Genomic DNA, 26,132 nt, shown 5'->3' with positions numbered 1-26,132 from the left:
TGTAGATAAATTGACTTACAATTGTGGACCCCACCATGGACTCAAACTTAAGAACCCAAGCTTGACTGAGAGCACTGTTGCAAAAAATCCCATTTTCTTACTACAGATTCTGAGGGAATATTCCTGTATGTCACAGTTCCACAGAAGATGAGGTTGAATGAGAGTGAAGATTCAGAGAAGCAGGTGAATGATCAAGGGTATTAGTTTTATAATTTAAAAGTTTAAGACGAGTTTTCTTTACCTTTGTATTGAATCAGATCCTACTGATTTGTATTCACTTGCGAAGCAACATATTTTCATTGCTAACTCTTGTGCCCTTCATCTCTCAGGCTCTTCTGACCTATTTGTTCACAATTTTCAAGAAATAGTAAACACTTTTCAGGAATCATACTCGTAGAAAAAAATCAGTATTAAATAAGCATGACAATGAAATTTATGAAAAAAATTATTAATGGCCTCTGTTAAAGTGACAGAGAAAATGGTCTTGAGCAAGGTTTAGACCTGCAAGTTTTGACCCAGAAGCATCAGACTTATTAGAAGTAATGAAAAAAAAGAAAAGGAAAAATAAAAATGTCACATTTGCCTGATGATGATGAAAACATTGTCAGTAAATAAAAATTAACTGGAAAAAAAAGTTGAAAACTGCGTACCTGCTATTAAAAACTGATTAAATTGAAGACACTCCATCTTGAATATTTTCTTGATTAATATACTTCAAATTGGCATAATTATAATGTTTTAGATTAAAAACTAGAAGTCACAATACAGGGGTTTAGATTTTCATGTGGTTAAAGTGGTGTGGTCAATATATAGAAACCCTGGGAAAATTTTTCAGTTTGAAGGAACAATTTTTGGAATAAGAGTAAGTACAAAAATTAAGACTCCATTAACTCTATTTTGACAGACAGTACTGGAACCTATCATGATTCTCTTCTACTGCTGAATCACTGTAATAAAACTTAAATGTGAAATTGTACTTGAAAATCACAGTAAAATAATTTCCTTTAGAGAAGCATTTTCATATACTAGTCTCATTTAATTCTCACATTAACCTTTTGAAATGTTACATATATTTTCTTATATATATGAGAAAGAGGATTACAAATGTTCAGTTAAGGGAGTCAAAGTTATAAGTTTAGGACATGGAATCCAAACTTTATGACTCTGATTCCATTATAAATAAACTACTTTCTGTTGAAAAACTGTTTGCATAAAAGTTTCTTCTCTTTTTTTTCTGATTTACTTCTGTTTGTATGTATATTGTCATTGCATGATCAGTTTAAGCTTCAAGTTGTTTACTTCAGTTATCACAATGATGCAGGACATGAAGTGTTTTGAAATCTCTGTAGAGTTCACTGCTGGTAAATGGTCTGTTCATATTTTCTATTTCTTCCTGGTTCAGTCTTGGGAGATTGTACCTTTCAAAGAATTTGTCCGTTTCTTCTAGGTTGTCCATTTTGTTGGCTTATAGTTGTTTGTAATACTCTCATGGTCCTTTGTATTTCTGTAGTGTCAGTTACAACTCCTTTTTCATTTCTGATTTTATTGATTTGGGCCCTCTACCCTTTTTTCTTGATGAGTCTGTCTAAATGTTTATCAGTTTTGCTTATCTTTTCAAAGAACAAGTTTTAGTTTCATTGATCTTTCTATTGTTTTTATTTGTCTCTATTTCATTTATTTCTGCTCTGATCTTTATGATTTATTTCCTTCTACTGACTTTGGGTTTCTGTTCTTCTTTTTCTAGTTGCTTTAGGTATAAAGTTATGTTGTTATGGTGCATTCATCTACGTGTCTGTTTTTATGTTGGTAAGATACTGTTTGATTACTACAGCCTTGTAATATTGTTTGAAATCACAGGGTGTGATGTCTCTGGCTTTGCTCTTCTTTTTCAAGATTGTTTAAGCTATTAAGGTTCTTTTGTGGTTCCATATACATTTTAGGATTGTTTTCTCTATTTCTGTGAAAAATGACATTGGAATTTTGATAGGGATTGCACTGAATCTGTAGATCACTTTGGGTAGTATGGAAAATTTTACAATATTAATCCTTTCAATCCATAAACACGGAATATATATTTATCTGTGTCTTCTCTAATTTTATTCATGATTGTTTTTTAGTTTTTACTGTATACGTTTTTCACCTTCTTGGCTAAATTTGTTCTTAAATGTTTTGTCTTTTGATGTTATTGTAAATGGTATTGTTTTCTTTATTTTCTTTCTGGTAGTTCATTGTCAGTATATAGAAACACAACTGATTTTTGTATTTTGATCTTGTGTCTTAAAATTTTACTGAATTCATTTATTAATTCTGATAGCTTTTTGACGTAGTCTTTAGGGTTTTCTATACATGAGATCATGTCATCTGCAGAGATAATGTTACTTCTTTCACCTCTTTTGTTCTCTCTGCTCCAGAGCCAGTTCCTCTAGTGGCAGCTGTGTAAGGTGGGGCACTAGATGTGTGGACAAATTTCATTGAGGGAGAAGCTGGAGAATTAGCTTTATAGTTGGGATGAGTCAGAGAGAGAAAGCACAGGGAATTCCCTCACATCTGTTCAAGTCCCCAGATGACTACTATTTATGTACCCTGTCAGCTCCCTGGTGCAAGCTATTTAGAAGCTCAACCCTCAAGCAGCAGCTGGGGAAGTATGCACTCAAACCCTTTCCACAGAGAAGTTGGGACCTTTGTGTTTTTTCCTGTTCCCTCTGCCCTAAGCCCAGGGAGGTGGTCCTTGGAAGTGCTTGCACTTCTGTATAAAAATCTTCTCTTAAGATGAATCTGGGGAGTCTGTGAATGCTGAGCCCCGTCAGGTCTCAGAGCTAGGTGGTATGGGATCCAAACCTTCAGGCGGCAGCGTTAAAAGTTGAGGTTCTATAGCTAATATGTTATAATAAGTAGAAATGGAGTACGGCCTTTAAAAATTATGAATCACTATATTGTACCTGTAACATATAATATTGTACATCAGTATACTTCAATTAAAAAAAAAGGTTGAGATTCTAGATGTGTAGACAAGGTCCTATCAGGAAGAAACTGGAGACTTGGTTTTATTGTTGGATTGAGCCTGGGGGAGTCGTCAAGGGAAGTGCCCATCGGCCCTTTCAGGCTACTGGGAGGATCCCTATCAGCACCCACATGTAGTCTGATTAGAAGCTGGACCCTCAAGCTGCAACTGGAAAAGTGTGCAGTCAAACTCCTTCCAGGGAGAAAATAGGAGCTGGGCGCTTTTTGTCTGCTCCCTCTATGATGCACCCCGGGGGGGGGGGACTATGGGAAGTGCTCATGCACACATTTAAAAACTGCTTCTTTGTTTAATGGGGGTCTGAGGAATTAGGGATGTCAAGTCCCAGTGGCTCTCTGAACTAAGTTATTTGGAAGACAGTCCCTTGGGTGGCAGCCTTAAAAGTTGTGCTGCTGGATGCCTGGTCCAAACCTTTTGGTTCTGAGGGGCATACTGAGAGTTCGGGGTTCCCTCCTGATTGTAAGCACTTTGCCAGGGGTGGGTTTTGTGGTGAGTGTGTGTATCAGCCTTTCCTACCCATTTTCACAGTGGGTACTTTCTCAGTCACCCAGTGTTGAGGAGTCACTGTGCTACTTTCTGGATTTCTCTCACAGGGCATCAATCCATGTGAGGCGTATGTTTGGTGTATCTGTGGGAGGATAAGGCAGGAACCTCGTATCCTGCCATCAGACTGATTTCATATCCCTGTGTATAATTGTTTTTGATTGGATTAACCTTGCTAATTTTATTTGGTTGATTGCTTGATCTTGTGGTTTTCCTTTGAAATGTGCTATACTTTGTTTTGGCAGGCAATTAAGTTACTTACGAATCAGATAGACAATTTCATGCTGCCTTGTCATATCTTTAGGATGAATGTTTAGAGTGGCCCTTACTCTAAGATTAGTTTCTCCTTAACACTAAAATTTGACCCTTCTGTGATCTCTAGTGGATGGCATGAGTGTTCAGTGACATTCTTCTCCTCTGGTTGATCAGACCTTGAATATCTCCCAGCACTATGTGAGCTGTGGGTTTTATTCCTCAGCTGCCCAGTTGTTCTTTGCCCATGGTGTTGGACAGACCCTAATTTACCCAAGTGATTCTTACCATCTGGTGTTCATGCCGTTGAATAAGCTCCACCTATTGTTACCGACCCGGGCTCTTGGCCTTCCCCAATCAATAGAAATTGATCAGAGGCCAGACAAGAAATTCAGGCAAGGCTTTACTGACTGGGGCCCCTGCTGCAGCAGAGGAAGGAGAACGAACAACAGGTCCCCTTTCTTGCTCACTCCAGGAGGGAGGGCAAGCTTGTTCCTTCTATGGGGCGAGGGTAGGGGTGTGTCCATGGGTCAGGCCAGAGGGGGGGCTTAGGTGTTTTGCCCACCCCTTAGGTGGTGGTGTGTGCAGGGTGCATGCTCAGTACTGCCCTTTCGCTCCCAACACCCTGTTTTTGCTCCAGGCTCTTCAAAATTGGCAGCTGGAATTTGCCCCAACTAAGGCATACACGCAGTTTTGTTTTTTTTTAACATCTTCATTGGAGTATAATTGCTTTACAGTGGTGTTTTAGTTTCTGCTGTATAACAAAGTGAATCAGCTATACATATAAATATATCTCCATATCCCCTCCCTCTTGCGTCTCCCTCCTACCCTATCCCACCCCTCTATCCCACCCCTCTAGGTGGTCACAGAGCACCGAGCTGATCTCCCTGTGCTCTGCAGCTGCTTCCCACTAGCTGTCTGTTTTACATTTGGCAGTGTATATATGTCCATGCCACTCTCTCACTTCGTCCCAACTTACCCTTCCCCCTCCCCATGTCCTCAAGTCCATTCTCTACATCTGACATGCAGTTATTTTTAGTCCCATACAGTTTCTTTGTATTTTGTTGCTCCAGGAGAGGTGTATCCAGGATACAGGATATCCAGGTGTATCCTTTGCACTGCAGCAAAGGGTCCCAGGTCCCAGCCCGTCTCACTATGAGTGTGGGAAAGACCTGTGACTTCCTTCCAACCAATAGGATGTGGCCAAGTGGATGGACGTACCTCTGTTGATCACATTGTGTTAAATGGCAAAGGGTGGATTTCAAGCCTACGTTGTTCTATTATATAAAATTCAATTTAGCTAGACACTTTCTCACCCTCCTGATGATCTTATAAAAGCAACCTGCTTTACTGTGTACCGTGTACACTCCCTGTTCCTGGATGCCATCATGTCAAGGTAATGAGGACCATTATAACTTAGTCCCTGTAGTATCAGAGCTCGTAGTCCTGGAGCTGCAGCGTTCCTCCCTAGCTGCATTCTCTCAGGTCTGTTTTCCTCCCAGTATATATGTGAAGCATTGCAAAGTGGCTCTAGTGTTTGTTAGTATGTATATATGTATTTATAAACTTGCTATTGTTTCATTATATTTGGTGTAGAATGTAAGCCTATAGCCATGCCTCATTCATTTTGGCTAAGGATGAATATGTTTTTTCTAAATATAAACAATTAAAATCTAGTATTAATAAATGGTAAAATTATATTTTTTTAAAATATAGTTTTAATTTATTCTTTTCAAAAGCCATCCCTACAGTAAATTTATCACCCTCATCCTGAATTTATTAGAAAAATTTTTAATTTTTACTATTTAGAACAATAAATTCTGAAGAATATATTCTTTTTTAAAATGGATTGGATGAGTCTTTTTCGACTTGAGTGAAAAATACTCTTTTATTTTATATATTTATGATTTACTAAATCGTCTTTATTTGCTTTATTTTAGGTGACTTATATCATTACAATTGATAAAAAACCATACACTCTGCATCTCAGGAAACAGTAAGATATGATTTTCCCTTAAAGCTGAGAATTTACTTTTTTAAAAATGTTTTTGTACACTATTTAAATTCAAGAATGCAGTGAAATGTAGGCTGTTTAATTAGTCAATTTTTCAGTTTAGGATTCATTAGGTCTTGAATATGAAGTCTATGAGAACTTTGCATTTGTATATTCCAGCTTGTTATTTTCAAATTAAGAAATAAGTTACGTATAAATAAGAGTATAAAGCCATTGAACCCAAGAACTGCAAGCTGTGTATCAAGTATATCCGATGTGAAATCAAACATGTGTACATATCATGTGGTTATTGGTGGAAAATTTAACTAGTGGCATACTTTGTATGGAGGTATTAATTATATATGTATTTATTTTTAACAACTTTATTTGGTAAATTATATATATATATAAAATCATAGAACTCTGAAATGTATAATTCAATGATTTTAATATCGTATTACAATTATCAACCATAAATCAGTTTTCGAACATTTCATTCCCCACCTAAGACCCATATTTAATCCCTGTCATCCGCCACTACTCCAGGCAACAAGCAATCTATTTCCTGTCTCTTAATTTGTGTTTTCTCAACATTTTATATAAATGGACTCAAACAGCCTCTTCTCTGCCTTTATCTTTGAAAATATATATTTATCACAACTGCATTTTGTCTGCCTGCATCTTTGTAGTTGAACAAGCCTGGAGAAAATTGTCCTCACTTAATTCATGACTATTCTCTTGTAATTCATGATCCTTAAACTCATGTTGGTCTTTAATGTCGCTACCATTCCATTAAAAGTGTTTTTTGATAAGATCATCCAAGATCCTCATGTTTCTAAATGCCAGTTATTTTTTACTCTTCATTTTTCTTGACCAATCGGCCGCATTTTGTATAGCTGAGCAGTGTCTCCTCCATATAATAGTTTCTTCATTTGGCTTCCAGGGTACCGCAGAATCCCGTGTTTAACTCTTACCACTGTGCTCACTCTTTCTCAGATTTTGTTTTGTTTGTTTGTTTTCTAGATTCCTCCTCATCTCTTCAGTCTTAGAGTTCTCCATGGTGCTATTCTTAAATCTTGTTTGTTTGTTTTTTCCCCTAGCTATACTCAATCACCCAGTTATTTCATCTACTCCTATGGATTTAATACCATTTATGTATTGATTACTCCCAAACTTGTATCTCTACTTTTTTCCTCTCCATATTCATTTATTTGACTACTTATTTGATAACCAAGAGGTTATGAGAATTCTCATATTTAATGTGTCTAAAATGTACTTCTGATCCTTTTCCAAAATTTGCCTTTCCCACAATTATCTCAGTAAATGGCACCTCTACTCTTCCAGTTTCTCAGAACAAAAATGTTAGGGTCATTCCTGACATCTATTTTTTTCTTTTGTTTTCCCCCCACATCCAATGGATTATTAAATCCCATGCGATCTGCCTTCAAAATGCATCCAGAATGGGACCTCCACCACTGCTGCAATCCTAGCTCGAGCCACCGTCATGTCTTGCCTGGATGACTGTAATAACTTAGCTGATCTCTCTGTTTCTGCTTATTTGTCCTACAGATGGTTCTCAACACAGCATTCAGTCTGATTCTATTAAAATGCTGGTCTGACCCGTCCTCAATCTGCTCAGACTCTTCCAGTGGCTTCTCATCTCGGTGACACCATCTCTTACTGTGGGCTCTTGTTTTCACACTTCACCACAGGCACTGCCCCCAGATGTTCTTTGTAAACACAAAACATATCTCTGCCTCAGGGTCTTTGCATTTTCTCCTTGCTTTGGCCGGAATAACATTTCTGTGCAAATCCAAGTGGCTTGTTTTCAGGTTTTACTTATCAGTTCAGTGAGCCTTTCCATGCCATCCTGTCTACATTTGCAACCAACCTCCTGCCACCCTGGGCCTTATTTATCATCACCTAATGTACTAGCGTATGTGTCTCTCACTGCCTTGAAGACCCGTGGTTTTCTCTTTTGTTTACTGCTGTATCCCAGTGCCTCGAAGAGGATCTGTCAGATCATTGACACTCAGTAAATCTTGTTGAATGGAGGCACAGGCAGGCACACACATGAATATCTGATATGGAGGATTCAAAATCTATTCCAGTGTTAAGAAATCCTAAACTCTCTGAGTCAATAGTTCTATGAATTTACACTGTTATGGCATGCTAAAATTACTCTAGTTAAGGAATTTTATTATATGAATCATATATTTCACTGTTATTTTTATTATTTTAATGTTTATGTTCATAATAAATTCATGATTCAATCAGTTTTTTATTTTTGTTTTTCTTAGCTCATTCGTATCCCAGAACTTTTTGGTTTATACATATAACGAAACTGGATCTTTGCATTCTGAGTCTTCATATTTTAAGGTAAGACCCAGGTGTCTTAGACATTTATTATCACACGTTTCCTTATTGAAGTGGACATATTATTACCACTGGGATATGTTTGTTCCATGTTGGCAGTTTCATACAATTTTATTCCACATTCCATGTATGATAGAGATGAAATCCAGACCTAGAGAACACTCATGGGCACCTAGGTGGTACAAAGTAAAGAGAGTTGTCAAATACTTATTTTCCTTGAAAATCAACTTTAGTAAATCTGTATGATACACAATCTTATTATTTTCAACTGTTTTAATGTTTTGAATATTTATAATGTTTGCCAATACACTTTTATGCATAAATAATTTACTTATTTGCCACTCTGTACTGTTTTTCAGATGCATTGCCATTACCAAGGATACGTTGCAGATTTTCCAAATTCAGTCGTGACACTCAGCATCTATTCTGGACTCAGGTAATAGCATTTTAGAGGCTATTTATACGTGAAAACTTAGGATATGCTTTAAAATGAAACTTAGTGGCCGCAAAACACAAATCTGGGATATTTAAGGAGAATTCAAACCTGAACGTTCTCTTCATGATGGCCTTACTTTTATTAATAATATTAATAAGTAGACCTTAGTCATGCCAATTGAAATGAAATCACTCAAGGGAATCCTGACTGGAGATATTTTCAAGATATTGAGCAGAAAGAGATAGATGCAGTAAAACAGAACAAACACCCCCCACCCGAATCCTTTAGAACATCTCCCTAGATGTTATTGTTGTATTATCTATCAGTTATCTGGAACAGTTATGGAAAATGACATTAATTAGTTGCTTAACTAAGCACATATTGTATGCTCTCAGTGTAGGTGTACTTGGTATCAGATGTAAAATGACTGATTGAGAAGGTACCTCAGAGGTAAAAGGGCAGGGATAAGTGATTTTCGTCATTGATAGTGGCAGGAAGAAGGTGGTGAGTTTATCAGATGAAGACAGGTCCAGAGCAGAGCAAAAATCTCTTCCTAACTTCCTTTTGCTTTTGGTTGCCTGATTTCCAGAATTTGCTCATATCAACTCAGAAAACTGACATCCTCTGAATGTGGTTTTCCTGCATATTAATCTTTTTAGATCTCCACTCTATATATCCATTTTCTCTAATTCTAACCCCTGTAAGAATAGGAACTTTTTATCCTTGGAATTCTCAACAAATGTCTTGGTTCCCAGCAAATACTTGGCCTTAATTAATACATCTTGAATGAATGTGACTACTATACAGAAAATACAAAATACTTTTCAGTATATTTAGTTTTTTTAATACATGAGAAAAACTGACGCAGATGTGGTTACTCAGTTACTAATGGTAGCTGAAAAAAGGCAGGGAAAGAGAGTGGGTTTAACACATGTGCCTCACTATGGTTTCTCATTTCTTACAACACTTTGGATTATAGGTCTGCTGGGATCATAGGCAGGATTTTTATATCACAGCTTTCTAAATATTCAGGGGATTTCTTCAGTTTGAAAATATCAGCTATGGAATTGAGCCATTGGAATCTTCAGCAAGGTTCGAGCACATAATTTATCAAGTGAAAAATGACAATCCAGATATGCCAATGTTAGCAGAAAATTACAGCAATATTTGGCAGAAAGACGAGCCCTATAAAATCCATTTAAACTCACAGGTAACTGAGACAATTTGGATGTTATGACGTACTATAAAATTACTTCTGTAGAATTGTGTTAATCATGAAAAGGAACTACTTAGCTGTTGAGTAGTAATATAAAATTTGGTATCTTTTTTCTACAGCAGTAAATGAAACATCCATGTTCCATCTAAAATACATGGAAATATGCAATAATGTGTGTCAAGCTTATTGTTGTATGATGTATAATGTAATATTTCTTGTTTTCCATTTTTATTCCAACAAAAATGCATATTATTGAATAAAATTTAGGAATATAGGAAGAATAGTTACCACTACCCTGGTAAAATTACTTTTAATATTTTGACATATAGCTTTACGTACTACTGGGACATATCTTTCTAGAATACTTAATCATTTGTATATTAATAAACTCTCTTAATTTACTTGTAGGCTGAATATAGAATTCTTTCTTTCATCACTTTGAATATTTCAGTTCCCCGTCTTTTGGACTCCATGGTCTCTGATGAAGAATCAAAAATTATTCATCTTATTGAGGATTCCTTGTACATGATGAGTCCCTTCTTTGTTGATTCTTTCAAGAGCCTCTGTCTTTGCCTTATGACAGTTTTCTTATGATGTACCTTTGAGGGGATCCCTTTGAGTTTATCCTACTTGGAGTTCATTGAGCTTCTTGAATGTTTAAATTAATGTTTTTTCATCAAATTTGGGAACTTTTTGGCCATTAGTTCTTTGAAGATCCTTTCTGCCCTTTTATCTATCCCCTCACTTTCTGTTACTCCCATTATATGCATGTTGGTGTGTTTGAAAGTGCCCTACAGGAACAGAACAGGTTCTGTTCATTTTTCTCCATTCTTTTTTCTTTCTCTTCCTCTAACTGTATAATCTCATCTGACTTTAAACAGGTACAACAAGGGAAATCTTTGTGGTGATAAAATAGTTTTGTATCTTGATTGCAGTGCTGGTTATATAAACATACACATGACACTATGATGTAGAGATATACCCATACACACTGTACCAGGTCAATATCCTGGTTTTGAAAACATACTATAGTTTTGTAACATGTAACCACTGGGGGAAACTGAGTGAATAATATATGAGATACAGTGAGCTATTTTGGCAATATTCTATGATTCAATACTTATTTTTTTTAAATGAACACAAAGTTTTACAAAAGGAAATAAAGATAACCTATTAAAAACAAATGAATTTTGAAGTTCATTTTATTGAAAGTGACATCTGACATTATGGTGAATAGTATTATAAGTTTGTTTTAAAACATAGGTATCAAAGTTACATTTTTTATTTATTATTTTGAAAATAAGAATATAAATTTGGAAAGGCAAATAGGATAAAAAACAATGCTGTTATTAAAATATGAAACCTACTGTGCAGAAACATACTCGAAATTGGTTATGGTGCACGCATAATTTATAATTATACTCAATCAAGCTGCAATGCAGAAGACATGGTTGTCAACATTGACTTATATTTTTATACAGGCACAGTAAGGGTAACCAAAATACAGAATACCTTTAAACTTAATGTCGACCACAAAGGAAAAATGTCAGCATCTCAGTATATACATACATAAGATGCAGGCGTAGTTTGCTTCCCTATGGAAATATAAACCTAGGCTCTACTGTCAAGTCCAGTTTGTTTGTTTGCCTGTTTATTTATAGTAAGCTAAGATATTTTATGACAGACCCAATCTTTGTATCCTCCTTACTCTTCGATTTAGTTACCAATGCACTTGGGTCAAGGAAGAAATTTTGGTTTCTTTAAAATATCTGTGTGTGAAATGGTATCTCAATGTGTTAGAAATATAGCTCATGTAGAAATTACCATTAGAGTACTAAATGACGATGTAGTAAATTGTTGATTCATAGCTGACTGACTTGGCACAATCAAGGATTATTACCTCATATCAAGTGGGGCATGCAGCCTATGCTCTGGAGCTACAGAGCTATTCACTTTCTCTTACGCAGTATTAATAGTGAGTACCTAGACTCCCACCTTACTCTATCAGGCTCCCTGGGATCCCCTTAAACCTGGAATCTGTTTTCAAGTAAATTTTCTGATTTACAATTAATTTATATTGTTAAGTCCTCTTGAGGGTCTTATATACATCCTTTTTGCTTCCTTTACATGTCACTCTCTGTGCTTAACAAATTCAAAACATGTTAACATTTGATAAATTCTCCTTTCAGGAAAAAACTCTTTCAGAACTATTACCCCAGTATCTAGAAATGCACATTATAGTGGAAAAAGCTTTGGTAAGTCAAACTCTCCCCTCCTTCCCTCACTCTCTCTTTTCTTTCTTTCTTTCTTTCTTTGCTTAATGTTTTATTGCTATCACCTAGAGAACATCAGCTGAAATGTTAAAACTTTTCTGAGTATTAACTTTATGAAACCAATTTATGGAAATGTTTAATATTGTTAGCTGTCTTACAGGTTTCTAAATTAATATTTCTAATGATCATGGAAAGGTAGCTACACTTTTTGCTAAATGTTGATAGAAAAATTAAAACACGGAATTGCCAATTTGGGGTAATTTACCTTTGAGACCCCAGACATTTTTATTTAATTAATTAATTTATTTATTTATTGAATTTTTTTTAAAAAAGAGATTTCCCTTTTTATTTTTTAAAATTTATTTATTTATTTATTTATGGCTGTGTTGGGTCTTCGTTGCTGTGCATGGGCTTCTCATTGCAGTGGCTTCTCTTGTTGCGGAGCACAGACTCTAGGCACACGGGCTTCAGTAGCTGTGGCTCGGAGGCTCTAGAGCTCAGGTTCAGTAGTTGTGGCGCACGGGCTTAGTTGCTCCACGGCATGTGGGATCTTCCCGGACCAGGGCTCGAACCCGTGCCCCTTGCATTGGCAGGCGGATTCTTAACCACTGCGCCACCAGGGAAGCCCTATTTTATTTATTTATTTATTTATTTTTTATTGGAGTATAGTTGATTTACAATGTTGGGCCAATCTCTGCTGTACAGCAAAGCCACTCAGTTATACACATATAGACATTCTTTTTTTCTTATTGTTTTCCATTCTGGTTTATTACAGGATATTAAATATAGTTCCCTGTGTTATATAGGACCTTGATGTCTATCTCTCTTCTTTCTTTAAACATAATTAGAAATTTCCTTAACTTCAAAGGCGTAATGGAATTTTCTGATTATTTTCAAATATAAATATTTAATTCTAAGTGTGACTTAGATACGATTAGAACCCCAAACTAGCCTAGGATGCCCAGTGTTGTCTGCCTGCGTCCTCATCCCCAGATTAGGCCAGGGTCTCTTTGGCCACACCTCCTAACTGCCTTGCCCTCTCTTTAACCAGCTGTAGCCTCTCTGGTCACAGTGTTTTCTTTGAACGTATCAGATATTTACCATCTGACCAATTCAGTTAATATTTTTCCATCTTTTTTGAGGCATAATTGATAAATATGATTGTATATAATTAAATTGTACAATGTGAAGATTTGATGTACATGTACATTGTGGATTGATTACCAAGATCAAGATAATTAACACATTCATCACCTCACATAGTTAACTCTTTTTTCTGTGTGTGTGTGTGTGTGTGTGTGTGTGTGTGTGTGTGGTGAGAACACTAAAGATCTGCTTTCAACTTCCAAGTATACAATACCATATTATTAACTCTAGGCACTGTGCTGCACATTAGACCCTCAGAACTTATTCTTATAACTGAAAGGTTGTACCCTTTGACCTACATTTCTCCATTTCCGCCTCTGGAAACCAAAATTCTCTTCTCTGTTTCTATGAAATTGGACTTTTTTTTTTAGATTCTACATATAAGTGATACCATACAGTTTTTGTCTTTCTCTGGCTGGCTTATTTCACTTAGCATGATGCCTTCCAGGTTTCTCATGCGGTAGCAAATGGGAGAATGTCCTTCTTTTTAATGACTGAGTAATATTCCATTGCACATATATACCACTTTTTCTTTGTTCATTCATCTGTTGATGGGCACTTAGGTTGTTTTCGTATCTAGGCTATTGTGAATAATGTTTCAATTGTGAATAATGTTTCAGTAAACATGGGAATGCAGATATCTCTATGAGATACTGATTTCAGTTCCTTAGGATGTATACTGAGGATTGGGATTGTCAGGTCATATGGTAGTTCCTTTCTTAATTTTTTAAGGAACCGTTATACTGTTTTCCATAGTGTATGTACCAATTTACATTCCCACCAACAGTGCACAAGCGTTCCCTTTCTTGACATCCTCACCAGCATTTGTTAGCTCTTGTTTTTTCGATGATAGCCATTCTGACAGGTGTGAGGTGATATCTCACTGTGGATTCGATTTGCATTTCCCTGAGGATTAGTAATGTTGAATACCTTTTAGTGTACCTGTTGGCCACTTGTGTGTCTTCTTTGGAAGAATGTCCATTTGGTAGACATAATATCTTTTGAGTATCTACCTAAGAGTGAAATTGTTATATCATCGGGTTAGTGTATATTACTTTTAGAGGATATTGATAATCTCCAAAAGTGACTATAACAATTTGTTCTTCCATATTCTCACAAGTAATTGGTATTGGTAGTCTTTTGTAAATTGTTGCCATTCTGGTGTATGAATACTGAGAACATATTGTGGTTTTTATTAGCATTTACTTGATGACTGAAATGCAGCACAGTGAATAGGGGCAGTGTTTTATAACTCTGAATGGGATATAATCTATGAAAATATTGAATCACTATACTGTACACCTGAAACTAATATAAGATTGTAAATCGACTATACTTTAGTTTTAAAAAATGTATTTATGAGTTTCAGAGGAAAAATTCTTTCTTTTTTCCTTTACCCTATTTCATCTTGTTCTTTATCAAACATTTTTGAATCATTCATTCCACATAATCTTCACTTTACATCATTACAATTTCTGTCTTTTTTCCTAAAGATTTATTTGAGCATTTTGATTTTTTTTAATGCTTATGTATTTGCTTCTTCTTTAATTACTAAGCATACAATGGGAAATACTGTGGTTGATTCCCTCTGTGTTATAGAAAATGTCTACCTCAAGAAATCCCTTTATAATACAGAGGGATCTGTGAAGTTATTTTAGTACTTCTGGAGGATTTCAGTTGTTTCTGCTGGACAATGTCTTTAACATATATAACAAGTGAGAATCTATGTTGAATGCCCAAGTATGATTTTTTTCTTTTTGTTGTTTGTTTTCATTTATTGTAAATATTATCATCTTTATGTTAGTATGCTTTAAATTGTCTGACAGATCCTATGGTTTTCTTGCCTGGTATCACCAAGATATATTTGCCATAAAAAAAAATTGCTGTCACTCACATTTTTTAAAGAATCATAAAAATTTCTTTTTCAGCATGATTATATGGGATCAGAAACGATGGCTGTAATGCAGAAAATTATTCAGCTTATCGGCCTTGTCAACACAGTAAGTTTTAACTTCTTTACATTTACAATTTTATAAAAAGTCACTGAAAACCTTTCCATTATATCATGACAAATTAATGACTTAAAGCCCTTTATTTGGTTTAATATCCAAAGTAATCAAGTAAACTTTTTCTTTATTTTTTGTACTGTTTTGATGTAATGATTTATGTTATTTGAATAAATATACTGTAAATCTTATTTTTAGATGTTTAGTCAGTTCAAATTGACTGTGATACTATCCTCCTTGGAATTGTGGTCAGATAAAAACCAAATTTCTACTAATGGGGATGCTGATGATTTATTACAAAGATTTTTGACATGGAAACAGGACTATCTTATCCTACGGCCCCATGACGTAACATTCTTACTTATGTAAGCACAATATTCTACATTAATAAAGAGATATACATAGAGAATTCCATTAATTTTATAATTTAATGCCTTTATTGTGTTCTTCAGCTTTCTGTAGGCCCCTTGGAAAATGTTAAAGAAAACATAGCTGTTGCCATTGAGGTGATAGTGTGGTTGGAAATATAATAAAAATAAAATAACCTGAATCACTTATATGACAAAATATTTTGGAGTATAATTTATGCAAAAAAGTCTGTCTTTCATGAACTTTTATGATATCAACTATACTATAGAATACAGACAAGCCTCAGCTTACTAATGATGTAAAATTGACACTATTCAGTTAACATTACCTTGTTATGTGAATACATTTCATGTCTACTGTTTGATAAAGAAAGATTTGAGTGTTTTGGTTACATTTAATTTTTAAAAATGCTTATCTTTAGAACAGGCAAGATTTCTTTTCTACAGATTAAAAATCCCTTTCGTTTTAACTTTTAGTGACCAAAACAGTGAATGCTGAATAAGGGAAACTGAGGAGAGTTTGAGATAAATAAAATTGTATCAAGTCAAAGAGTTAGTTTAGGAAAGAAAACTGGCATTAAAGTGAATTATAGTTTTCAATGATTTGAGCACCTTGTATAATATATTAGATATTATTCAGATAAAAAATTATATGTTTGACAAATTATTTTAAATTCTATGGGAGATTTAATTTAATAAGTAAGCTAGTAAATTGTTCTGAGTAACCATGCTAATAAAAAAGCCATACTATAATGATGTAGTTACAGGAAACAGCCTAAATATGTGGGAGCAACATTTCCTGGCACAATATGCAATAAAAGCTGTGATGCAGGTATTGCTATGGTATGTAATTTGTATCCTTCTTTACTGTTTTTTTTTTAACTTTATATTGTATTTTAAAAGTATTATTTTACATAGTTAAGTAAACTTGATTTTTTTCTCTATATCTCTATCATTATTTTGTTGGGACACCATTATTTTAATCTCAGAAAGTTGTTTTAATCATAAACTTCAAACATAGGGAAATATGCTAGGTATTTCACCAGCTAGGTATAATGGATACTAACTTTGCATCAGATTTTTAGAGGACATAAAACCTTAGAGAAAAGTTAAAGCTTCCTGTTGTGTCTCCTTCAAATTCAAGAAATAACAAAAGTCATGATTTCATACGTGCCATTTTTTGCATACTTCATACTATTGTTACAAATATATGTATCCATTAGCTATATATTATTGTTCAGCATTTTTCTTTATGTATCATTTCAGAACTATTTTGAATAGCTTGTTAAAAGATGTATACATGTTGAAACATATAACTCTACTACTATTATTTTTTCTTGCAAAATTTTTATCAAGTAACACACATATTATGAATAAAAATCGTTTTACAAGACATACTGAAAACAACTAAATCAGTCCTTTGCATAATCTATACTCCTTGAATCCTCTTTCCCCTTTTTTTGTCAACCTCTCCCTCCTGGCATACAACTTAATGTCTATTTCCTTTCAAATGAAAGTTTTATTGAAGTACATCATATATAGAGAACATTGCACAAGTCATAAGTGTATAGCACAATTAATTTTGGCCAAGTCATACATAGGTATAAACATCCCAGAGATCAAGAAATAAAATCTTACCAACACTTCAGAAGAATCATGCTTCCTCTCACCTTCTACGCATACCGAAGAAAACCACTATCCTGACACTTAATCGCTGGTTAATTTGATCTTTCTTTGAGCTGTCTGTAAATGATATAATAGAGTGTGTGTTCTTGTGTGTGTCTGCCACATATTTGCTCAAAATTACGTCTGTGATAGTTATTCATGTTTGTATGTGTAGGAATAGTTTGTTCATTCTTTTACTCTATATTTCTAAATAATATGCCCATTAAATTTCTTGAGTATTCAAATTTAGGCATTATCTATTGACTTCTTATGTTGAAGTCAGAATTTAACATCCTAATAGCTCATCATTTCTACATTCTGCCTCTTCTATTCTTCCTCTCTATAATTATACAGATTATTAGAATTGTGTTTAATTCTCTGATGAGGCAAATAATGAACTGAGATTGTCGCCTTTATTGCATAACTTTTGGTTCTTCCCAAATTAGTAGTTACATCATACTGTTTTTGTCCAAATTCTTTAATTAAGTTATAAATTGCCTCCACTTTCCTACATGATTCAGAAATTCCTTTTTTTTTTTTTAACTCTATAGATGTATCTTTTTTTTTTTTTAAACCAATCTACGTTGGACTTTTTGCATAGCTGTTTAAGAATCTTCTGTCTTGTCTCCTTTGGAATATGTGTATTCTTTCCTGGCTTGCTTACTCATTTTGGTTAGAATACACACTCCTATAATTTACTGAAAAAGTAGGTGGGTAGTAACTTGTTTGGGAGTTGCGTCATTGAAAATGTAGCAATTTTAGGGCTTCCCTGGTGGCACAGTGGTTGAGAGTCCGCCTGCCGATGCAGGGGACGTGGGTTCGTGCCCCGGTCCGGGAAGATCCCACAAGCCGCGGAGCGGCTGGGCCCGTGGGCCATGGCCGCTGGGCCTGCGCGTCACAGCAGTGAGAGGCCCGCATATAGCAAAAAAAAAAAAAAAGAAAGAAAGAAAATGTAGCTATTTTAAAAGATTGGTTAATTTTGGTTTTGAAATAATTGAACCTTGAAATTTTAAAAGTCCTCTCCTTTTACTTTCTCTTTAGAAATTTAACACCATTCTTAGTCTCACTTATTTGTATGTGGTCTGCTTGTTTTCTCTGCAGAAACATTTAAGATCTTTTTATCATTGCGAGGTATCTTTTATCATCCAATATGCTTGTTATATTGATGCCCTTTCAATCTGGATACTAATTTACGTCTGACCTGAGAAATTTTATTATATCAATATTATTTATTTGCTAATCTTTTTCTTTCCCTTTCCTCTCTGGAACTTGGTTAATTATATATGAGAGCATTTTGACTCATCATCTATTTTTTTCCTCTTATTTAAATTTTTTCTTTTATTTCTACATCCTCTAATATTTCTTAATATTTATATTGTGGATCAGTCCCTCACTAGGTGCTCTCAGATCCATTTTCTGCTTATTACCTGCTCTGATTACATCATAAGAACAGTATATTCCCTGGACTTCTTTGGCTTCTGGCTTTTGGGTATGTTCAGCCAATGTGGATGATTGGAGAGAGGAAGGGAAGTGTCATAGTGTCTTTACATTCTGGCCCTGCCTGGAGCAGTGCCCCAGAACCAATTGCTTCCTGGTCGTGTGAAACATCCCCTCCCTCTGTGCTTTTTCCTCCTGCTTATCAGCACTTGTTTATGAATTCTAATGACAGTTCCTCGTTCATACATCCAACCAGTCTTGGCGTTGGTAGCAACATTCTGCTTTTCTAGTCTCAGAGTCGCCTCATCATCCTCTCTTGCTTCAACAATAATTTGTTTGTTACCTGTTACTCATTTGCTTTTATTAAATTCTTCTTGGATCCTGTGGTGGCTTTAAAATAATCTCTTTTTTTCTTGTAACTACTAGGCAAATATAGCTGAGAATCACACCCCAAATTAATTGTTCATGTTGCAGAATTAAAAATGCAAGGTGGCACCAGATCTGTTATTTTATAATTAGGGTATTAATTGGAAAGGAGTGAGACTTTAGATTTGGGATGGTAACATTGGATGAACCAAGCAAGATGAATCTGATAATTCGAAAACCCCAAATCTGTCTGAGGATTTTTTTGTAGTAGCTGATCCTCATCTGCCTGGTGAGGTGAGCCTTCTAGCTTCTCTTGCTTAGAGATCCTCTAATGACATTATTTGAGTTGGATGCCTTATAATGATACATTCACTTCAAGTTCTATCTTAAGGATTAGCAAACTGTAAGTAAAGGGCCAGATAGTAAATGTTTTCAGCTTTGCAGGCCATGTGATCTGTGCAAGAGTCAGTGTAGACAGGTGCAGATTAATGAGCAAGACCATGTTTTGTTAAAGCTTAACGTATCACTACTAAAACTTGAGTCTCATATAATTTTCATTTGCCACAAAATAGTGTTCTTCTTTTGATTTTTTTCAACTATTTAAAAGACTTAAAAAACATTCCTACTTGCAGACTTTACCAAAACAGGTCACAAGTCAGACCTGGTCTCTGGACCATAGTTTACTGACCCCTGCTCTATTCCCGTCAGCCCTTATGGTCACTGATTAAAAATAAAAGTTGGGAGGGCTTCCCTGGAAGGCAACAGTTTATAAACCAAAGAAATGGGGAACAATTGAAGGAATAGATATTAATGGTTCTAAACAAAGAAGAACAGAATTATATTTGATTCATACTAAATTTATTAATATAGGTGAAAGTACTTGAGATTTTGGATTTGAGGTACCAGCTCAAACATTTGGGATTGGTTTTAATCATTTTATTGATTGACTGACATGTGTGATCAGTGGTCATCTATTTGCTGTGAACTTGGTGTAATGAAAAGAAAGGAATTCATTGTCTTATAAACATGGAGCTATTGGAGTATATTTATGATGTCCATCAAACTCACCCAACTTTTATCTATGCTGCCTGTGGTGACTACCCTCTGTAGGCTGGGAAAGACAGTTAGTTATATGAGCTGTTTGATAGACTGGAATTCTCTGTGTAGATAATTAGTTCATCTGAGAATAGAGATAATTTTATTTATTTCAATATGCATGCTTTTTCTTTTTCTTGACTTATTCCACCAGGTAGAATCCCCATTATGTTGTTGAGTAGAAATGGTGAGAGTCCTAATCCTTGCTTTCTTCCCAGTCTTTGAGGAAGTGCATTGTCTTTCACCATTTTGTACAATGTTAGTCATAGGTTTTTTGGTAGATGTCCTTTATCAGGTTATGGAAGCTCCTTTTGATTCCCACATGCTTAGTGTTTTTTATTTGTTTGTTCTTCCAGAAATTGATGTTAAATTTTGTCAAATGCCTTTTTCTACATTTATTGAGACACATATGATTTTTATTCTTTAGTCTGTTAATATGGTGAGTGTATTATTGACCGATTTTCAGTTGTTGAACCTGCTTTGCATTCCTGCACTGTCTTTTTTTAATTTATTGTTGCCTTTTGAGTTGGTAACATTTTAAGAAAATTTGCCTTTAAGTTGATGAGTTACATTGAAATTTAGTTATCTTTTCTGATATTGACTATTTCTGGATTTGATATCAGGGTAATAATGACTACATAAAATGAGTTATATTTTCTCCATTTCTGTTTTTCTGAAGACTTTGCTTAGAGCAGAAATAAATTAAACAGAGGGTAGAAAAACAATAGAAAATTTTGACAAATCTAGTTGATTTTTTTAAAAGACAAACACAATTGACAAACCCTTATCTAAACTAAGCAAAAAAAAAGACTCAAATGGATGAAATCAGAAATGAAAGAGGAGGCATTACAATGGATGTCTGATAAATAAAAAGGATAATAAAGGAGTATTAGGAATGATTTTATGCCTACAAATCAGATGGCCTGGAAGAAATGGATAAATTCCTGGAGACATACAACCTAACAACACTGGATCAAGAAGAAACAGAAAGACTGAACGGTCCAATAACAAATAAGGGGTTGAATTAGTATAGTAATCCAAAACCTCCTAATAAAGAAAAGTCCAGGACCAGATCGCTTCATTGGATATTTCTATCAAGAATTCAAGGAAGAATTTATACCATTCCTTCTGAAAATCTTGCAAAAATAAATGAAGGAACACTTCCAAACCCATTTTATGGGACCAGCATCACCGTGACGCCAAAGCCAAAGATGCCACAGGAAAAAAAAACTACGACTAATATCCCTGGTAAACATAAATGCAAAAATCCTCAACAAAATAGTAGCAAACCAAATTCAACCAAATTTAGCATATTAAAAGTATTATACACTATGACCAAGAGGGATTTATTCCTCGGATGCAACATATGTTTAACATAGGTTCAACATATGCAAAGCTTTCAATGTGATACACCATGACAACAAAATTATAGAGAAAATTCACATGATCATCTCAATAGAATCAGAAAAAGCATTTGACAGATTTTAACATCCATTCATGATGAAACCTCTCAACAAATTTCCAAAAGTAGAAGAAAATTACTTCAATCCAATGAAGGACATGTATGAAGAGCCCACAGGGAACATCATAATTAATGGGGAAAAACTGAAAGCTTTCCATCTAAGATCTGGTACAAGGCAGGGATACCAGCTCTCACCACTTCTATTCAACGTGGTACTGGAGGTCCTAGCCAGACCAATTAGGCAAAAAAAACCCCAACAAACAAACAAAACAGAGAGAGAGAAAGAAAGAAAGAAAAAAAAAAGAAAGAAAAGACATCCAAATTGGAAAAGAAGTAAAATTATCTATGTTTGTAAATGACATGGTCATATGTGTGAAAGTCCTAAATATTAAACAACAATAACAAAACTCTTAAAACTAATAAACAAATTCAGTAAACTTGCAGAAACAAATCAATATACAAAAATGAGGCATGTTGGGCTTCCCTGGTGGCGCAGTGGTTGAGAGTCCACCTGCTGATGCAGGGGACACGGGTTCGTGCCCCGGTCCGGGAAGATCCCACGTGCCGCGGGGCGGCTGGGCCCGTGAGCCATGGCCGCTGAGCCTGCGCGTCCAGAGCCTGTGCTCTGCAATGGGAGAGGCCACAGCGGTGAGAGGCCCACGTACCATAAAAAAAAAAAAAAAAGAGTCATGTTTTTATACACAATGAACTATCTGAAAAAGGAAATTAATAAACCAATCTCACTCACAATAGCATCAAGAACAATCAAATACTTAGGAATAACTTTAACCAGAGAGGTGAAAAGTTCTAAAACACAAATGAAAGAAATTAAAGAAGACACAGATAAATGAAAAGACATCCATATCCACTGATTGGAAGAATTGATACTGTTAAAATGTCCATATTATCCCAAGTGAGCTGCAAATTCAGTGAATCCTTATCAAAACCTCAATGGGATTATCTACAGAAATAGAAAACAGCAGTCCTAAAATTCATGTGTAATCACAAAAGACTCGGGACAGCCAAAGAGATCTTGAGCAAGAAGAACAAAACTGGAGGCATCACATTTTCTGATTTCAAAATATGTTACAAAGCTGCAGTAATCAAAGCAGTATAGTACTGGTATAAAAACAGCTATATAGACAAATGGAACAGAATGAAGGGCCCAGAAATAAATTCATGCTGGAGATTGGGGCAGGATTAGAGGAAGTGAAAATGCCACAGTGCTTTCCTACTATTTTTAAGTTGTCTATAAAAAAAATCTTAATAAATAGTTTAACCTAATATTCCAGTAGTGTTTTAAAATACAAGTTATAAATTCTCAAGTTGCCTTTTTCTAGTTTCAGCATTCACTTGATTGCTGTAAATCTTTTACTATTTTCTAGAGTTCTGACAAATTTGATGCTGACGATTTTTTTCTCAAATTTTCAGTATTTTTGTGGAGCAGCAGGTAGGTCCTTGGAGCTACCTACTTGGCCCTTTTCACTGATATCTACTGCTTTATACATTTTATTTGGTTTCCTACTTTGAATTATACCTTGCTGGTTGCCGCATATTTATGTGCATGTGTGTGTGTGTGTGTGTGTACGTGTGTGTGTGTGTTATTTTTCCTATCCTAGGACACAGTCAAGTTACTTGGAAAGAGTTTGGTCCTGTCCAGACATTCTTTCAAATACTCTCAGGTGGCAGCAGGAGGCATTTCATACAGAGTGAATTTGTTCCAGACTAATCAGGAGACAGTAGACTTCTAAGTCCCTCTATCCAAAGCCCCATGAATTATGAATGTTTCTATTCTGGCTGGTGTGCCCAGCAATTATTCCCAGTTCTGTGTGATTTCCAGGAATTATTTCATCTGCTCTCTTTGGGTTCTCTTTTTCCCAGCCTTGAGTGATTGACTTAACTTTTCCCAGAGTGTTAAATTGTGCTACTTCGTGTCATGGGTACAAACCTTGCAATCACTGAAGTCCATAAACACCTTGCTTTAAGCTACATATGTTACAAAACTCACAAGATGTATATCATGCTGCAGTTGAGTAGTTTATAGGTATTGTAGTATGATAGTATTTTTCATGTCTTCTAAACAATATCCAGTTGTCTAGTGCTTCTCTCAGTTGTGAGAGTTGTTGAAGTCTCCAACTAAATTATGTATGTGTGTATTTATTCTTTCAGTTGTATTCATTTTAGCTCCATATATTTTGCAGCTCTTATGTTTGGTACCCAAACATTTAAGATTATTATATTTTATTGGCAAATCAAACCTTTTATTATATAATATCCTTTGTCCATGATAATTTTTGCTCTGAAGTTAATTTCACCTCTTATTAATGTAGCCTTTCCAACTTTCTTGTGATAAATGTTCACATACTAAATCTTTTTTCTTAACTACTTTCATCTTTATATCTTATGTGAGTTTCTTGTAAACAGCATATAGCTGGAACATGTGGTTTTTCCTACATTTTGCAAATCTGTGGCTTTTAATCAGTATGTTTAGACAGTTTGCATTGAATCTAATTGTTGATATGTTTGTATTTCAGTCTGTCAACTTAGTATGTGTTGTCTGTTTTATCTTTTTGTTTTTTGTGGTCCTCCGTTGGCATTTCCAGTTTTTATTTGGGATACTAGAACAATTTTTAGTATTCTATTTTGATTTATTCATCATAGACATAAGCAAATGTGGCCCATCAGCCAAATCTGGCCTACCACATATATTGTAAATAAAGTTCTATAGGAACACAGCTATATCCATTCATTTACCTAATGTCTATGACTACTTTCCTGATAAAACATCAGAATTATAGTTGTGACAGACACTATATAGTACACAAATATGTCCTGTCTCTTTACAGAAACGATCAATCTCTGATTTTTAGTGTTTTTCAATATTTCTCTTTGTAAAGCATTTTTCATGTTTTCTGTAGTATGATTACACACACACACAATCACATACACACAAGTTTGTGTACCAGCATTTTACCATTTCAAGTAGAATATAGAAATGTTAACACCATATTTTAGGTCCCAAATCATGTATATAATCATAAAACAGGGAATTTTATGATATAATTTGCTGAAATGTTACTTTTCAGTACATTGAGAAGTATATCACACTAAATTATAATTTTTGTTTTTAACCCTGAAACATAATTTTTTAAAAAAAGTCAAATGAAGAAGAATAGTCTATTATATCTTCGCATATAAATATCCCTTCTGTCCCTCTTTCTTCACTACAGATGTTACAGCTCTGAAGCAGGGCTATTGGAACATAGTCTCTGAATTTCCCTTCATTTTAGAATGTGTTCACTTCTTCTTTATTCTTCAAGGATATTTTTGCAGGATAAAACTCATTTTCAGCACTTTGAAAATATTGTCCTACATCCTCTGTCCCACATTATTTCTGATGAGAAATCCTCTGTCATAGTAATCATTGTTCCTGAATAAGCAATATGTTGTTTTCCTTTGGCTGATTTCAAGGCATTTAAAATTTTTCTCTAGCCATGTAATTATGATCTGTCTGGCCATGGACTACTTTGAGTTTATTGTCAGAAGTTTTGTGAATCTATTAAATATGTAGATTTGTGTCTTTTGCCAAATTTGGGAGATTTTCAGCCTTTTTTCCTTCAAGTATTTTTCAGCTATGCACTTTTTCTCCTCTTCTGGGCCTCTAACGATGTTAATGTTAGATTTTTTTTGTTATTGTCCCACTGCTCCTGTATTTCTGTTAATTTTTTAAAAAAACTATTTTCTCTCTGTTTTCAGATTGGATAATTTATACTAATCAATGTTTTTTTATATATAAATTTATTTATTTATTTTTGGCTGCTTTGGATCTTCGTTGCTGCACGCAGGCTTTCTCTAGTTGCGGCGAGCGGGGGCTACTCTTTGTTGTGGTGCACGGACTTCTTATTGCAGTGGCTTCTCTTGTTGCAGAGCATGGGCTCTAGGCGTGTGGGCTTCAGTAGTTGTGTCACACAGGCTTCAGTAGTTGTGGCTCGTGGGCTCTAGAGCACAGGCTCAGTAGTGGTGGTGCACGGGCTTAGTTGCTCCGCGGCATGTGGGATCTCCCTGGACCAGGGCTCAAACCTGTGTCCCCTGCACTGGGAGGCGGATTCTCAACCACTGCACCACCAGGGAAGCCCCTAATCAATCTTTAAATTTACTGATTCTCCCTTTTGACATCTCCATTTTGTTACTAAGTTCATTTATTGAGGTTTTATTTATTTTTTTATTATTGTATTTTTCTGTTCTGAAACTTTCATTTGGTTCTTTTTATATTATCTATTTCTTTGATGAGATTTTCTGTTTTTTAATTCCTTTTAACAGTTTTTGTAATAGCTTGTTGGAGCATTTTTATGGTAGTTACTTTAAATTCCTTGCTGCAGAATGCATTGTATGAACCATCTTGGCTTTGCTCTCTGTTGATGGTCTTTTCTGATTACAGTGGAGATATTCCTGGTTCTTGGTATGATGAGTAATTTTGGA

At 35.0% G+C, this 26,132-nt stretch overlaps 1 protein-coding gene across 1 annotated transcript in view; it reads left to right on the top strand.

The window, feature by feature from the left end:
• Window positions 1–26,132, top strand: part of ADAM18 (ADAM metallopeptidase domain 18) — a 96,598-nt gene that overhangs the window by 13,853 nt on the left and 56,613 nt on the right. The window contains exons 3-11 of the mRNA XM_029226177.1: window positions 107–183; window positions 5,755–5,810; window positions 8,108–8,186; window positions 8,543–8,619; window positions 9,652–9,829; window positions 12,025–12,090; window positions 15,183–15,254; window positions 15,459–15,625; window positions 16,390–16,471. Coding sequence (XP_029082010.1) covers window positions 107–183; window positions 5,755–5,810; window positions 8,108–8,186; window positions 8,543–8,619; window positions 9,652–9,829; window positions 12,025–12,090; window positions 15,183–15,254; window positions 15,459–15,625; window positions 16,390–16,471 — 854 coding nt within the window. The remainder of the gene's footprint in view (window positions 1–106; window positions 184–5,754; window positions 5,811–8,107; window positions 8,187–8,542; window positions 8,620–9,651; window positions 9,830–12,024; window positions 12,091–15,182; window positions 15,255–15,458; window positions 15,626–16,389; window positions 16,472–26,132) is intronic.

The sequence above is a fragment of the Monodon monoceros genome, unplaced genomic scaffold, assembly GCF_005190385.1.
Source record: "Monodon monoceros isolate NGI ecotype Baffin Bay Population unplaced genomic scaffold, NGI_Narwhal_1 Super_Scaffold_17, whole genome shotgun sequence".
NCBI lineage: Eukaryota > Metazoa > Chordata > Mammalia > Artiodactyla > Monodontidae > Monodon > Monodon monoceros.
This window is presented reverse-complemented; position numbering and strand designations above follow the sequence as displayed.